The 16,584-nt window shown below is 49.0% G+C and overlaps 1 protein-coding gene across 1 annotated transcript in view; it reads right to left on the bottom strand.

The window, feature by feature from the left end:
• Positions 1 to 8,869, bottom strand: part of HMCN2 (hemicentin 2) — a 156,346-nt gene extending 147,477 nt beyond the window's left edge. Inside the window, exon 1 of the mRNA XM_089913870.1 lies at positions 8,330 to 8,869. Within this exon, the coding sequence (XP_089769996.1) occupies positions 8,330 to 8,579 (250 nt within the window). The 5' untranslated portion in view covers positions 8,580 to 8,869. The remainder of the gene's footprint in view (positions 1 to 8,329) is intronic.
• Between the last annotated feature and the right edge of the window lie 7,715 nt (positions 8,870 to 16,584).

Genomic DNA, 16,584 nt, shown 5'->3' with positions numbered 1-16,584 from the left:
CCTTCTGTAGTCATTAAAACAATGCGGGGGATCGATATTTCCTAACAAAAAAAGAGATCCATGATATAGCATGTGGGGGAGAAAAAACAATATGCAAAACAGTATGCGTAGTATAATCCCGTCTTTTATATGATAAAAAAACTAAGTGTATATATGTATACAAGTGAACGACACGCACACACGGTCTGGAAGCACAAAAATGATTAAAAGTGTTTGCATCTCTTGAGAGTCGTGTTATTAGAACATTTAACAAGTAATTTGTAATTTTTTGAGGAAACAATAATTTCAGTTATTCACTGAAAGAGCTAAGCCCTGGTGCCAAATTTGACAAAGAGCACAAAGGAAGAATATCATTTACTGATCATATATATTGAAATAAATGGAAAACTCCTGAAGGAGACACTGGCAAACAGAATCCAGCTGTATATTAAAGAATAATCCAGGGCTTCCCTGGTGACGCAGTGGTTGAGAGTCCGCCTGCCAATGCAGGGGACACGGGTTCATGCCCCGGTTCGGGAGGATCCCACATGCCACGGAGCGGCTGGGCCCATGAGTCGTGGCCGCTGAGCCTGCGCATCCGGAGCCTGTGCTCCGCAACGGGAGAGGCCACAACAGTGAGAGGCCCGCGTACTGCAAAAAAAAAAAAAAAAAAAAGAATAATCCACAATGACTGAGTAGGGCTTATGCAAGGAATGTGGAAATGGTTTAAAATGAAGGAATCACATGCAGAGGTCAACAGGAGAAAGATCTTACAAATATCTCAACAAAGCCAGAAAGTCACTGGCTAAAATTCAGCACCATCCCCATTTGGGATTTTTGTTTTGGGGGTGTTTTTTTCTACCTTCAGAAAATTAAGAATGAAAGTATCTTCCTTCACCTGATGAAGAAAACCTCAAACCAAGAACCAATATCATACAATGATTTACAATCAGAAGCAAGACAAGACCGACTTCAGCTACCACCATTACTTAACACTGTGCTAAATACCACAAAACATTCCAAACAAGCAAAAAATTTGATCGGAAAAGAGGAGACAATATTACAATTTGGACAGGCTGTGATTGTCAACCTAGAAAACTCAAGACATTACCCCCCCAAAAATAAATTAGAACTAGTTTCTTTACAAAGTCTTCAGAAGAAAGTTGGAAACAAAATAAATATATGAAAATAAATTGCTTTCCAACATACTAGCAATACTCATTTGCAAAATATGTAATGAAAAAAATTCCTGGTCAAAATAGTCATACAAAACCCAAAATATTTAGAAATGATCTTAAAAAGAAATAGGTGGAACCTATAAGGAAAAAAAACCTATAAGCTTTTTACAAAAGGAAATAAATATGTAAAAAAAAAAAAGGAAGAGGTCTCCTAGAGGAAAACAACTAAATTTTTTAAAATGATAATTCTTCCCCAAGTCAAGATTTAACACAATTCTGAGCAAATTCACAGTAGGAATTTCTTTTTTGGAAGTTGACTACGTTTTCTACTTTTCATCTGAAAAGAAAACATGTTCAAGAATATTTTGAAAATGAAGAAGAATAAAAAGAACATGAAGAAGCTGCAGGGCTAAGTAACTCTGGAAATGAGTTGCATCTATAAGACTAAAGGCAAAAGAACTGTACTCTAGTGAACAAAGTTGTTTTCCATGGGGTGCAAGTTAGCAATGCTAAAACCACTATAAATGTGGACAAGAACTGAAAATTAAGTAAATGACGAGTGAGTGGTGAAGGGTGAGGGCCAGGTTAGTCACTGTCAGCGTGGGAGGTTATAGATAAGCAAGAATAGGAGGCTGGAAGGATCCACGTGGTAATCAATGAGAGCTGGAGACATCAGAATGAACTCATGTTCAGCTTAATACAGATACAGACAGTTAAACAGAGAAATATTTATAGATATGGGTATACACAAAGATTACATATACAACATGTATCTCCTTGCTCTGTCAGCTAAAGATGCAGAAGCGGTGACACCCCAGTAGCAACAAGCACCCCTAGCACTCATGCTGGTGTCTAATACCATTTTTCAATCAACGGAACCAGGGCTCCTTGGAGAAATTATTAATTCTAGGACTGGGGAAGGAAATACATAAGATGAGTCTGAAATACCCTGTAGTGCCAGAAAGTAAGAAAGTGCTTTAAAAATATTCACAACAATAGGGGTATGTCAAAGGCACACAGACTGTGTGTGCCAAAGAGCTCCCAATGACTGAAGTTGGAAAATTTTGAGCAACAAAATAAAGTAGTATTGGATTATAACCCAAGGTATAAAACTATGAGTCCATGCTGATATATATAAATGATTGAATAAACAAATAAATGGAAAAGAATCAACTCTCTCATGCAGAAGATTTCCAAACAATTTATGTAAATACCCCATGTTCAAGGAGGTGGATCACAACTCCCTACTTCTCAAGTGTGGGCTGCGTGTAAGTGACTTTCTTCCAAAGAGGACAGTACAGAAAAGGAGTACAGTAAAGACACCTGACAACCTCAGTCAGGTGATCAAGGTCAGCGTCAGCAGTGATAAGTCATAACGAGGGCATGTACCCTGGACATGATATGATGAGAATGGCATTGTTCCTCTGTGGTCTTCCTCCCGTTACCCAGTCTAACCGGAGAAAAGCAACCGGCAAATCATGACTGAGGGACAAAACATCGGGGCAATACTCGTCAGAACTGTCAAGGTCATCAAAAACAAAGTCTGAAAAACCATCACAACCAAAAGAAGCCTTAAGGGACATGACAACCAAATGGGATCCTGAATGGGCTCCTGGAACAAATGTTAGGGGAAAATTGAGGAAGTCTGAATAAAGAATGGACTTTAGGACTTCCCTGGTGGCGCAGTGGTTAAGAATCCACCTGCCAGGCTTCCCTGGTGGCGCAGTGGTTGGGAGACCGCCTGCCGGTGCGGGGGGGCGCGGGTTCATGCCCCGGTCCGGGGGGATCCCACTTGCCACGGAGCAGCTGGCCCCGTGGGCCATGGCCGCTGGGCCTGCGCGTCCGGAGCCTGTGCTCCGCGGCGGGAGAGGCCGCAGCGGTGAGAGGCCCGCGTACCGAAAAAAAAAAAAAAAAAAAAGAATCCACCTGCCAATGCAGGGGACACGGGTTCAAGCCCTGGTCTGGGAAGATCCCACATGCTGCGGAGCAACTAAGCCCGTCTACCACAACTACTGAGCCTGCACTCTAGAGCCCGTGAGCCACAACTACTGAAGCCTGCGCACCTAGAGCCCGTGCTCTGCAACAAGAGCAGCCACCGCAATGAGAAGCTCGCGCACCACAATGAAGAGTAGACCCAGCTCGCCACAACTAGAGACAATGCCCACGCGCAGCAGCGAAGACCCAATGCAGCCAAAAAAAAAAAAAAAAAAAAAGTAATGGACTTTAGTTAATAATAACCCATGGGGACTTCCCTGGCGGTCCAGTGGTTAAGACTTCACCTTCCGATGCCGGGGGTGCGGGTTCAATCCCTGGTTGGGATCCCTAAGATCCCACATGACTCGAGGCCAAAAAAACCAAAACATAAAACAGAAGCAATATTGTAACAAATTCAATAAAGACTTTAAAATTGGTCTTAAAATCTTAAAAAAAATCCCCAACATATCAGTACCGGTTTGTTAATTGTGATAAATGTACCATTGTAATATAAGATGTTAATAAAAGGGAAAACTGGGTGTTGGGTATACGGGAACTTCTTTGCAATAATTCTGTAAATTTAAAACTGTTTTAGGGCTTCCTTGGTGGCACCGTGGTTAAGAATCCGCCTGCCAATGCAGGGGACACGGGTTCGAGCCCTGGTCTGAGAAGATCCCACATGCCACGGAGCAACTAAGCCCGTGCGCCACAACTACTGAGCCTGCGCTCTGGAGCCCGCAAGCCACAGCTACTGAAGCCCACATGCCACAACTACTGAAGCCTGTGTGCCTACAGCCCGTGCTCCGCAACAAGAGCAGCCACCACAATGAGAAGCCCCAGCTTGCTGCAACTAGAGAAAGCCTGCGCACAGCAGTGAAGACCCAACGCAGCCAAAGATAAATATATTATAAAAAAAAAAACTGTTCTCATTAAAAGTTTATTAAAATTTTAAAGCTGTCAGCCAATGAAAAGATAAAGAAGATACAGCTTATATACACAATGGAATACTATTCAGCCACGAGCAAGAAGGAAATCCTGCTGCTTGGGACAACTTGGATGGACCTTGAGGGCATTATGCTAAGTGAAATGAGTCAGACAGAGAAGGACAAATACTGTATGATCTCATTTATATGTGGAATCTAAAAAAAAAAAAAAAAAAAAGTGAAACTCAGAGAAACAGAGAGTAGAGTGGTGGTTTCCAGGAATAAGGGAGTGGGAGACATGGGGAGATGTTAGTCACAGGGCACAAACTTACAGTTATCAGATGGCTAAGTTCTGGGAATCGAATGTACGGCATAGTAATTATCACTAATAATACTGTATTATGCACTTGAATATCGCCAAGAAAGTAGATCCTAAATGTTCTCACCACAAAAAAAGAAATGGTAATTATGTGACATGATGGAGGCGTTAGCTAACTGCTATGGTGGTAATCATTTTGCAATATATAAATGTATCAAATCAATACACTGGACATCTTAAACTAACCCAATATTATGTGTCAATTATATTTCAGTAAGGCTGGGGGTAAATTATTTTTTTAAGAATAGGAGGAAGGATTTACCCTATTATAAAGCCAAATAATTAATACAATGTGCTGCTGGAACAAGAACGGTCATACAATGGGACAGAATGGAAAGCCCAGGTAAATTAATAGATATAAAGTCATTTTGGAGAAAGGCAGGATCTAAATGAATGAAAAAGAAAGGATTATTTGATAAAATGTAACTGTACCATCAATTATCCTGTTCTGGAAGAATTACATCAAATTGTTTTTAATACCAGTGCCAATTTTTTTTAAATTCCAGGTTAAAAAATTAAATATGAAGAGAAAAAAAAGAAGACGAATGAAAAAACCTAGAACATGTACCTAACTGATTTTGTGATAGAAAAAAATCTGAGAATGAAAGTGAAGAAATTACAAAGGGAAAAAGGCAATAGATTTTGCTACATAAACATTTAAAACTTCAGAACATCACGAATCACAAATATTAAAAGACAAACGACTAGGAAATGCTAACCACATAACAAAAAAAACTAATATCATCAATATAAAGTCCCCATACTGACTGATAAGAAAACCACTAAAAACCCCGAATGGAAAAATGAGTAAAGGAACTGACAATTTACAAAAGAAGAAATTCACACACAGAAACATCTAGTAAACACTTGAGAACTTACTGAACCTCACCAGCAATTAAAATAAGAAGATATCATTTTCCATCTTTTGAATTAGGAAAAAAAATGTTATCCTAATCCCTAGGGTTGGGGGCAGCTGCTCTGAAACAGTCCCCTCAAATGCCTCTGACAGAAGTTTAAACTCCCAAAACATTGGAAAACAATTTGAAGAGCTGCCTACCCACTCAGTGTGTTTATAATGACCTAGGAATTCCACTTCCAAAATCTTAATCCAATGAAAAAACCAATCAAAGATGCAGACAAAGATTTACACACCAGAGTGCTTTTTGCAACATTTTAATAGAGAAAAACCGAAAACAACCTAAATTTCAGCCAAAATAAAACGATTAGCAAAAGTCTAACTTTGCAGTTTGGGAACATCCCACTTTTTTTCATTTAAAAACTTTAAAAAATATTTCCAAAGCACAGGTTCTGGTTTATCTCCAAGCATGTGCAGTCCAGAACCACTGAAACTTGCCCTGCAAAGCGTGGTCTTTGGGGTTGAAGGTAGGGGGTTCCTTTAAGAAGGCCCTCCCAGGATGCAGCCCTGGGGGGGCCTGAACTGTCAGCTAAAACCCCTGACTCTCAGCTCCTCTTCCACCAAAGGGAATTCCATTGGTTGATTCAAAAGACACAGCCTAACCTAAACCACAGATCCAATCCCTGCTCAGAAGCCCTCAGTGGCTGCTCGCAGCCCATAGAAGGAAATCTAAGTGCTCCGTCCTCAGTTCCACAGTCACAGCCGGGACCAATCTCGCCTCTCCCCGCGTTCCCATTTCACCCCTCCTACGCCCTGGCTCCACACTCACATACACCTGCCCCTACATGTCAGCCACCACCCAGCGAGTTCCATGTGCTCAGGGCGACCTCCGTCCCACTGCATCCCTGGCACCTAGCATTGACAAATGGTCCAAAGCTGCTAAGTTTCCCTTCATCTTCTTCAAGTCCTGCTCCAGTGATGCTTCCTCAGACAGCCTTTGGTTGGTCCTTTCCCTTGCGAGCTGATGGTCAGGAGCTGTCAGAAGTGACACCTTCCACCCTCTGCCTGGCTTGTCGCCAGCAGACTGCCGGCTCCTTGGTGTGAACCCTGCCCCCTTCACACTGGAAGCCTCACAAGCTCGTGCACACAGCAGAGGCTCAATAAACACTGAGGTCCCCCTCCACTGGACCTGGGGGGTCTGTAGGGAGTATGGTTTGGGGAGCAGGGGCGGGGAGAAGGATGGGATTTTTTTGTTTCATAGAAGATGGAGTGAAGGCTGGAGAGTCATGCACGCACTCGGCGCCCAGAGAGGAGAGGTTGGGGATGGCACGAGGGCTTCATGAAGATGATGGCCAGAGAGGGGGCAGTGAGGACACTATGGGTCCCGGGACACTATGTCTGGTTCCAACAGGCTGCTCTCCTGCCTTACAACTGCAGCCAAGCATTTTAGAGACAAATATGGGTTATGAATCAGAAATTACATCAGCCTGGCAGGTGGCCTTGCATAAGTCCCATCCGTGTCCTGAGCCTCAGTTTCTCCAATTGTAAGAGAAGCGTTGGCTTAAATGATCCCTAAGCTCTCTCAATGCAATATCTTTGGAAACCCAAGAATGACCCAGAAAGGGAGTGAGAAAGTTAGGGGGGTAGAGGGTGAACTGCGTCAGAGCTGAAACCCCCAGGACACACCTCACACCCCACGTCTTCACAATTCCACCAGCCTTGCTGCTCCCTGACCCCCAGATGGGAGCTGTCCTTCTGATGTTCCCAGGAAACTTTTTCTAGACCCCTGACTTCTGTGCTTTGAGCTGCAGAGCCCTACAGAGCCCAGAACTCCTGGAAGCAGAGGGACTCCACACTCAACCTAAGGGCTGCACGGGATTACGTACACCGACTGCGGCCCATTTTTCAAATATCTGTAATGATGCTGTGATTAATAAAGAAAAATTCTTCTAAAAGGGCTTACTAGCTCATACAGCCTTGGGCCATTGTGTATTTTTTCAGCACAAGAACACTTTGCAGAGCAATTCTGCAAGGAATCTGCCATTTTTATTTTATTTTTTGGCTTTATAAAGCTATCCTACTAGATAGAGAGGTGACTAATAGAGAACGTGATAAAACGGAGCAAAATTAATCACAGGATCTGGGTGGTGAGCAGACAGGTGTTTATGTATTTCCCACCCCCGCCCCCCCCATTTTGCTGTAAGTCTGAAGTTTTTCATTAAAAATGTTGGAGAAAAAGCAGTCCTGCCACTCAGAAAGTTGGGAGTCTAAGCACGCTCCACAGCTGTTTTCCCTGAAACTCCCCACAGTGGGGTCTCCCTGGGATCTTTTCAAGGGCATGCCCCTAACACCTAGTTGAAAGATAGGGGGCTGCAGGCCAGGAGGTGCTGTCTGCAGGGTAGAAGGTGTTAGGTAGGGGGACCTCGCGGTGAGAATACTGCGGGTAGAGGCGACGCGCCTGCTGTTTTTCTCGCGAGAACAGGTGAGGGGCAAGACGCGAAGCTCTCCTGCCTGGGTGGCTCTTCCGGCCCCCGAAGCCCACGACGGGAGCGAATTTGAAGAATGAACAAAGGCAAATCCGCAAACCTTGCGGAGGCTCATGCGCGCCAGGCCCTGGACACGAAGGACCCATTTCAACATCTCAGCAAGTTTGGGAGGCAGTTCTCGCCCCGTTTCCTAAAGGGGGAAGGTGCGGCTCCGGAAGGTGAGGTCACTTGCTGAAGTCACAGAGCCAGGAGGTGGCTGCGCGGCATTTGAACGCAGTGCCCCCGCCTCTCCGTCACTGGCCTGACGACGCAAGCTGGGAGACGCGGGAGAAGGGGAGAGCAGGTTCCCAGGGAAAGGACCCGGCGGCTGCAAGGCCTGCCCCAGGTGCCCGGCCTCGGGCAGAGTGAAGGCGTCGGGAAGGCGCCCCCGCCGGGCCGCGGTGCAGCCTACAGGCGTCCAGTGCGCCCGGGGCGCAATGCGGGCGGGTGAGCGCACCGCGCCAGGACACCGGGCCAGGGGCGCGGCGGACGCCGGGGGCTCGGGGGGTCGCTACCTGGATCACGGAAGGGCACCAGTGCGTAGTTGCCGATGGCCTGGCTGCCACGGCTCAGGCTGTGCTCCAGAATGCGCGAGGCGCCGTGCATCACCTGCATCAGGTCGTCCCACATGGAGCCGGTAACGTCTAAGACGATGGCCAGGGTGGCATCCCCCGTGGTAGGGGGCAGCGCCGTCCCGGGCTCGCCGGCCACCGCTGCTGCTGCCGAGACCGCCAGCAGCAGCCGCAAGAGCGGCGCCCGGGGCATCTTTGCTGAGCGCGGCCGAGGGACTGCGGCTGCCGCGGTGGAGGCTCGCTGGGCCTTGAGAGCGCGACCGCCCTGGTGCGCCCAGCGGCCACCCGACGCACGGCTGCAGTGCGGCGCCTCGCTCCGTCGGACCGCGGCCGGTGCGCGCGGGACGTGGGTTTGCGGCGGGGTCCCCCTGCTGGGAGACCGAGGCGGTCTTAGAGCCCACCCCGTTCAGGGTCACGGGCCCCGCCTCCTCCGCTCCCCTCACTGTGACTCAAACTTTCCCGGCCCCGCTGCTCGCCAGTCCAGACCCGAGGTTAGGGGAGGACGCGGGGCGGACGGCAGAAGGGAGCTGGGCCCTCGGCCAAAGCCGCAAGGGATGGGGACGCACGAGAGGCCCTGGACACCTGCGCCTCCCGCCGACCGCGCGCCTCGCTGCGGGGGCGGGAGAGGGGGGGGAAGGGCGCTGCCCCTGCCCTGGAGGGCTGCCCTCGGGCCCTGGTTTTTGTGGCTCCCTCCACCCAGCCCCCTAAAAACCGACCCCCCCAATACACACACACACACACACACAGTAACTCCCTTTCTTTCCTCAGGAATCTGTGCTTCCCAGTTATCGTCTATTACTGTTACTATAATCAAGCAATGGAAGTTGAGCAGCTACTGTGTGCTAAGCGCTTTCACATAGTTGTTATTTCCTCGAGTGCTCGCTGCAACCCTCGAGGGAGGCAGTAACACTAAACCCATTTTACAGATGAGCAGACTGAAGCTCAGTCATTAGCCCAAAGTCACTCAGCTCTCAAGTAGTAGAGAGTCGATTAGAAGCCAGCTCTAGAAAGATTCCGAAGCCCCTGGGCTCTGCTGCCTCTTCGGAGTGTTATCAGACATTGTCTAAGGTCATCTGATGACTCCAGAGGATGGGGGATGCCCCTCTGCCCACCTGCCTCGCTAGATCCCCTGGATCCCATGTGAGCGTTCTGGGACACATGTGAGGTGCTAGTGGTGCTGCCTGGGTGCCTATAGCCGTCCCCTCCCAGACATTGCTCCCTCCCACCACCTGGAGAGGGTCGGGCACCCCACCACTGCTCAGCTCAGCCTGTGTTCTCATAGCTTATTTCTGCGTCTCTCTCCCTACCAGCCTAGGAGCCCCTTGAGGGCAGGGCTGCATCTTGTTTCCCCCAGTCAGCCTCCAGTTCCCCAGCCCAGTCCCTGGCACGTGGTGGGGACTCACTCAATATTGACTGAATAAATAAAGAAGAGACAGCTTTTGTGGGCCTGCCTCATTTTGAGAAACACGGGAGGGAGCCCAGCTTGGTCCTCTCACTTTTCAGTCCCTCCCCCGAGAAGATCATGCTCCCAGGACAGGGACAGGCAGCCCCATGGACATGGCTGAAAGTTCTGGGTCTGTATGGGGGCGGGGGCGGTGGATTTCTCCAGCCCCTCCCTTCTGGAGCCCTCAACCAGGAGGAAGCACCCCACCACCACCCACCTCCTGCCCATAACTTCTCTTTCCCCCTCCATCTCAGCTCAGATCCTGCCTCTGAGGTCACTTCGGCACCTTGCCCTGTGACCCCACAGCCCCTTGTCTGATCACCAATGTCTTCTCTGCCCCTCCCACCCTGACTCTGAGCTCTGGGGCAGCAGAGACCCAGTATCTGCACATGGTAGGTGCCCGATGAAGGTTTGCCACCTAAATGGGTCAGCGGGTATCAGAAAGGCCCGATGTCTGGGCGCTGGCCATGGGGAAGAAGTGACACGCATCCTCAGGGACCCAGTTCTAGACCAGGGCAAGGACCTTTTATAAGAAGCACTAGGGTCCAGGGAAAATGGTCTCTGGGGAGCTGCCTGTCTCATGGGGTATGGTAGGAACCAAGTGCCTAGACCCAGGTGACAGTAGAACTCACGGTGCAGCTAATGGGAGGTTGAGTCACCTGCACTTCTGAACACTGGCTCTTTAAATCTTCCTGTGCTAAGGCTGTGGCTGGCCCCAGAATCTGGGCAGGGCTGGGCCAGCTGTTGGAGACAGAAAAGAGGCCGCAGCTGTGGGAAGGCAAAGGCGAACAGGAGCCAGGACCCAGGCAGGGCTCACAGACGGTGACATTTCAGGCACCGTGCAGGGGACTTTTGAGGACAAATGAGTCCTTCGGTCATTCACTCTGCATACATACACTGGCTGAGCCTAAGCTGGGTGTCCAGCACTCTGCTAGGCCCTGCTGGGGGAGGGGGGACATACAGATGTGTAAGACATGCTTCCTACCCAGGGGAGAAGAGACATGTAAACAAATAATTCTAAGTCAATGAGCTAAGTGCTAATAGAGGAATTACCAAGAGCTCTGGGAGCTCAGAGGAAGGAGTGGCTGAGCCCAGGAGCCAGAAGAGGCCACAGAGTGAGCCTGAGAAGCCTTCAAGAACAAGAGGGGAAGGGCATTCGAGGAGAGGGAACAGGATGTGCAAAGGCAGGAGGACACGAGAGACCCACTGCAAGCCCGTATGACTGGAGGCTGATGGCAGACAAGAGGACAGAGGCCAGATCTTGAGGGGCCCTACGTGTCTTACAAAGGGCATGGGGTTTCTGCAGAGGCCTTGCGGAGCTACTGAAGACTGTCCCTCAGGAAGCAACCTGTTCCAATTTGCATTTCAGAAAGGTCGAAGTTCAGAGGGTCCAACTTGTAGATGCCAAGAAGCCATAAACCTTCTTCCTGAGGAGCTGAGGGCAGAACTGGTCCCAGGGAAAGCAAGATGCTTCTCCTCAGGCTGATCACAAGAACAAGTTGGACCATGGATTTGTGTCCCCAAATAGCCTTGTGACCTTGAGCGAGGTCCTCGCCCTCTCTGTCTTGGTTCCTCATTTGTAGAATCTGGGAGATGGAAGGGGGCTGACAAGATGGCCTCCAGTGGTTCTTGCAACTCCCCCACTCTAGAACCATCTCCGGGGTCGCTTGGAGACACAAGAAGGATGCAAGGGAATGTCTGAGCTCATGGTAGAAAGCCTCCCCCAATTGCCGTGGAAGGGAGCCTTGGGTAGGCACCTGTCGTCCAGGATGGCCTAGCTGAGCCTTTCCCGGCGCTCAATGCTCCCAAGAACGTAAACATGGTCACCCAAGTGACAAGGCCCACAGTGCCGAGCCTGAGCACAGGAGGCCCAGGAGGCCAGAGAAAACACAACCGAACCTCATCAACCAACTTCCATCCCACCACCTCGACTTTACAGACCTCCTGGGAGCCCACATTTTTGAACTCGAGATCATCCACATTTTCCCCCTGTTTCCAGAAGGAGTAGTCTCAGTGGAGTTGTCTCCTAGCATACCACATGTTTGCTATGGAGAGCACCGTGGGTCTGGCCCATCAGCTTAAAGGAGGCATGCCTTGTTATGGCTTCCCCCCACCCGTCACCTGCTCTCAGCCTTGGCTTGGAAATCCAGGCCTGTCTACTGTGTCTACACTGGGATCCAAGACCAGCTGGGCGTCTGGATCAGAACCCAGGGCTCTAGATACTTGGCTGGTCCCAGAAAAGCGGCCCCTCCCGACCAACGGGCCTTTCACTTCCTCACGTCCCACTCCCTAAAGGCGTCCTAGTCTCGGTCATATCAGAGCCTCTGTGATTCTAACACCCACCTCTCACCTCATCCCACCCCAGCCCTCTCCCTGAAGGAAACCTCTTTATTCCTCTGAAAGAGTAAAAAGACTAATGGTGGATAGCAGCTGCCAGATGCTTACTGAGTGCCAAACACTGCCAAACACCCCCTTAGATCTCCGCTGAGGTCAGTGTCTACCCTTCGTGGGACAGGTGGGGAAACTGAGGCTCAGAGAGGTGGAGTCCTGTGTCCAGGCTGACTTGGCATCCACGCCTGCCTTTCTACAGGACCCGTGATCGGCTGCCTCAGAAACACGGGGGGATGATTTGTACAGGATTCCCAGCAAGCAGCAGTTCTAGAGCTAACGTGGACCTGGCTGGGCGGCTCCTTGGGCTGGACTTGGACTCAAGTTTCAGACCCTCAGCACCTTTGAAATGCCGTAAAGTCGTATCCTACCATGTCTCACCAAAGTGCCTGGGGAAAATGAAAGGAGAGAGAGAAGCAATGGTGTAGCTAAGTCTGCCCGTCCTTCTGTGGTCACACGCCCAGGGCCTGAGAAGTAGGAACAGCCTCAAAGCCTTGTTTCTCTCTTCTGGAAGGAATTGAAGAATTAAATGAGGGCCCCGGGGGACAGGACTAGCGACGAGTCGAAGGAGCTGACAAATAAGTTGGGAAGATGGAGCTACTGAGGATAAGGAGGGGGGACTAGGGAGTCAGAATCGGCATAACTGTGTGCGGGCACTTGAGTGACTGACTGCTGAAGCCATCCCTCCGTGGGACCACCCTCCAAGTCACATGTACCATAAGGAATGGTTTGAGATGGTCCCAAGAAATATTGGAGTAGCTCAAGAGTCACAGGAGCTGTTACTCATCCGCATGCCTTCAAGAACGAACAATGAGGGCTTCCCTGGTGGCTCAGTGGTCGAGAGTCCGCCTGCCGATGCAGGGGACATAGGTTCGTGTCCCGGTCCGGGAAGATCTCACATGCCGCGGAGCGGCTGGTCCCGTGAGCCATGGCCACTGAGCCTGTGCGTCCGGAGCCTGTGCTCTGCAACGAGAGAGGCCACAGCAGTGAGAGGCCCGCGTACCGCAAAAAAAAAAAAAACGAACAATGACAAGAGCTAAGGCAGAGCCAAGAGCTCAAAGACTCGCTCTCCACCACCCAGACCTGGCCTGTCATCCCCCAGATGGAGCTCATGTATCGCCAAGCCCCTGATTCTGTCGTCGGGGGAGAAGGAGCCCGCCTCGTTGGCCTCGTTGGCAGGGGTCGTTGCTCACTGTGCTGTATGCTAAGCCTTGTTGTCACTTATGGCCATGATGTCACCTTTGTCTTTGTCGTCAGTGGCTGGGAAGAATACCCAGACTGAGTTGAGGTTTACTGTATGTCCCTTTTATTCTTTTGTTCTCTCTCTCTCTCTCTCTCTCTCTCTCTCTCTCTCCTATAATTAAAAATTCCACTGAACCGCTTTGTGCATTTTGGCAGACACTGTTGGCTTCTTACCCTAAAATTTTCCCCACTTCTCCCTGGAAAGCCTGGCTTTCCCCCCTGACTTTCGGGTTCAGGTGTCTACTATTCTTCCACATGATTTGAGGAAGAATTTCCCCTCTCCAAGGGAAATTCTGATGGGCTAGGTCACCCATGTGGTCCCAGTCCCTTGGCCAGTGGTTGAGCTGGGAATGGGCATTTGAGGCTGTCCTGGCCAATGGGACATGAAGGAACCCTGCTAGTGTGTCTCCAGAAGAGACGCAAAAGAACAAAGTCAGAGGTCTTACACTGCCTGATTTGAAGGCTTATTCTAAAGCAACAGTAATTAAGACAGAGTAATATAGGCAAAAAGAAAGATGAATCAGCCAATAGAACAGAAAAGAGTCCTGAAATAGATCTGCACATCCCTGGGCAATTGAGTTTTGACAGAGGTGCCAATGGGGAAGGGAAGTCTTTTTGAGCTAATGGTGTTGGATATCTGTATGGAAAAAAATGAACCTGGATCCCAGCCGCACACCATACACTAAAATTAAGTTGAGATGACTCATAGGCCAAAGTGTAAAAGCTAAGCTATAAAGCTTCTATAAAAAGAGGCACAAGGAAGAAAGAGCCCCTCTTCTTCCACTCAGTGATGTCGTGTCTGCATAGGACCCCTGGAACTTTGCAGCCTGAAACCATGAGGAAAGCCAGCCTGGGGAGAAGAAAAGAGCAAAGAGAAGAGAACTTTGGAGCTGCCCTATGTATGCCTTTCTTGTCACGTGTGATGACGCATTTTCCTTCAGAGTTCAGCCAATTGCATTGCATTCTCTGTTACTTGCAGCCAAAAGCATTCTCACTGTGACGTACCTGTCCTTCTGTTTCCCCTCATATGGTGCACAGCTTTACCCAGCTACTTCTACTCAAGCAGCACACAAAAAACCCATGTACAGTGATCTTCATGAGTAGTTAAAGGGATCAACAAACAATTTTTCTATACCTAGACTTCTTACGTTTTGCCTTTGGAATCCAGCCCCTGGAGGAGGTGCTGAGGCGCCCTGAGGAAAGAGCTGTGATTGTCCACTGTAGAAAGTGACCCACGAGAAAGTGTCCCCCAAAGGACAAGGACCACATTTGACTCATGTCCCCAAGCCCTAGCACACACGGGCATATAGTAGGAGCTCAATAAATAAGTGTCGTGTGAATGGATGGATAGAACAAGAAGAGTCCAAGCCCTTTCATTCATTGTTTGATAAACTCACGAGCTTAATCAGTACATTTAAAACACCATGAGCTGTATCCAGGTTTCTTTAGTAATTCCCCTTAATTTATACTCTCCCATTGTTTGAATAATTTCCCCCAGATGGTTGTAGAACAAGGTCAGAATTGGACAGTCTTTGTATTGGGGACAGGGTCATTAAAGCCAGCGATTCTATAAAGCCCCACCTGCCCCCAAATCAGGACCCCCCCCACTCCTGTCACAGCCACAGTTCCCCTCCTACCAGGACTAAATGCCCACTGTCAGCACCAGTTCCTCTGTGTTAAGTGGCACAGATGAAGGGATTCACTCCAGAAGACCCCATGATACAGCACTTGGCTCAGACAAGACATCCCTAACCCTCTCCCAGTACATTAGCTTGGACTGTTCAGCAGACTGGCTCTTGTCAACCAGAAGATTCCGAAAGCCTGTCTCCAGGGTTATGGAAGGGGAGCGTGACAGCCAAGAAAAGTCACTGCAAAGCATCTAAAGATGCCAGGTCAAGAAGAGCAGGGCAGTGGGAATGTAAGATGGGGCAGCCACGGTGAAAACAGCTTGGCAGGTCCACAGAATTCCCATATGGTTCAGCAATTCCACTCCTAGGTGTATACCCCAAAGAATAGAAAACAGGTGTTCAAACAAAACCTTGTACACCAACACAGCAGCACTATTCACACTAGCCAAAAGGTGGAAACAACCCAAATGTCCATCACAGGTAAATGGATACACAAAATATGTCATATTATTCAATAATAAGAAGGAATGGAGTACTGACTCATGCTACAATATGAATGAACCTCAAAAACATCATGAAAGAAGCTAGACACAAAAGGCCACGTACGTATGATTCCACGTATATGGAATCCCATGCATCAAATCTGGAAATATCCAGAAAGTACAATAGGCAAACGCATGGGGACAGAAAGCAGATCTGTGGTTGCCCAGGGCTTGGGGGAGGGGCCGGGGGGGAGCCCCTGCTTCGTGGGTATGGGGTTTCCTTTGGGGGTGATGAAAATGTTCTGCAACTGGACAGTTGTGGTCCAGTTGCACAACATTGTAAATGTACAAATTATCACCGAACTGTATGTTTTTAAGTAATTAAAATGGCGACCTTTACGGTATGTGTATTTCACCACAATAAAAAGATTTTTTCTTAAGGCAGGGCCTGGCTGCCTGAGGAGGGTGGATGGAAAAGCAGAGTAAGGCGTTCCCAGTGACCAGGAGATCTGGGGAGGGCAGCCAGGGCCTCTCTCTGCCTCTGAGTGAAGCTGAGCTCAGCCGCTGCAGTGAGGATAATGAATTCTCCCACCACCCTGGACCCCTGCCCCCGTGTCTCCTTTCACTTCCTGCCAATTCAGTTTGCCCTCAGGAAACCTCCAGCAAAGGATCCAAGGTGTCACGGAAATGATGTCCATCAAGGAAACTGACCCATCTTAACAACTGAGCTGTGACAGCTGACCTCTGATTAAAGCAGAGAATTGCAAAAACAATCAGATTAAAGATGTTTAAATTAATGATGCCTGCAGCTGCTTCCCAAGAAAGCCCGTTTGGAAAATCTGAAAGAGAGAAATGATGCTCGCCAGCCCAGACGTCAAGTCGTGACCTTCTTAGCATGAAGAGGAGCCACTTGCAAGTGCCAAGATTTAATGGGGTGGGGACTCCACTACAAAAGGAGATCTGGTTACCTCTCATTTGACATTTAGTAGAAACAGGTCTACATCGGAGGAACAA

This window comes from Delphinapterus leucas, chromosome 6 (assembly GCF_059928025.1).
Source record: "Delphinapterus leucas isolate spDelLeu-1000000601 "Yukka" chromosome 6, BTC_Dleu_Yukka2, whole genome shotgun sequence".
In the NCBI taxonomy this organism is placed as follows: Eukaryota; Metazoa; Chordata; class Mammalia; order Artiodactyla; family Monodontidae; genus Delphinapterus; species Delphinapterus leucas.
This window is presented reverse-complemented; position numbering and strand designations above follow the sequence as displayed.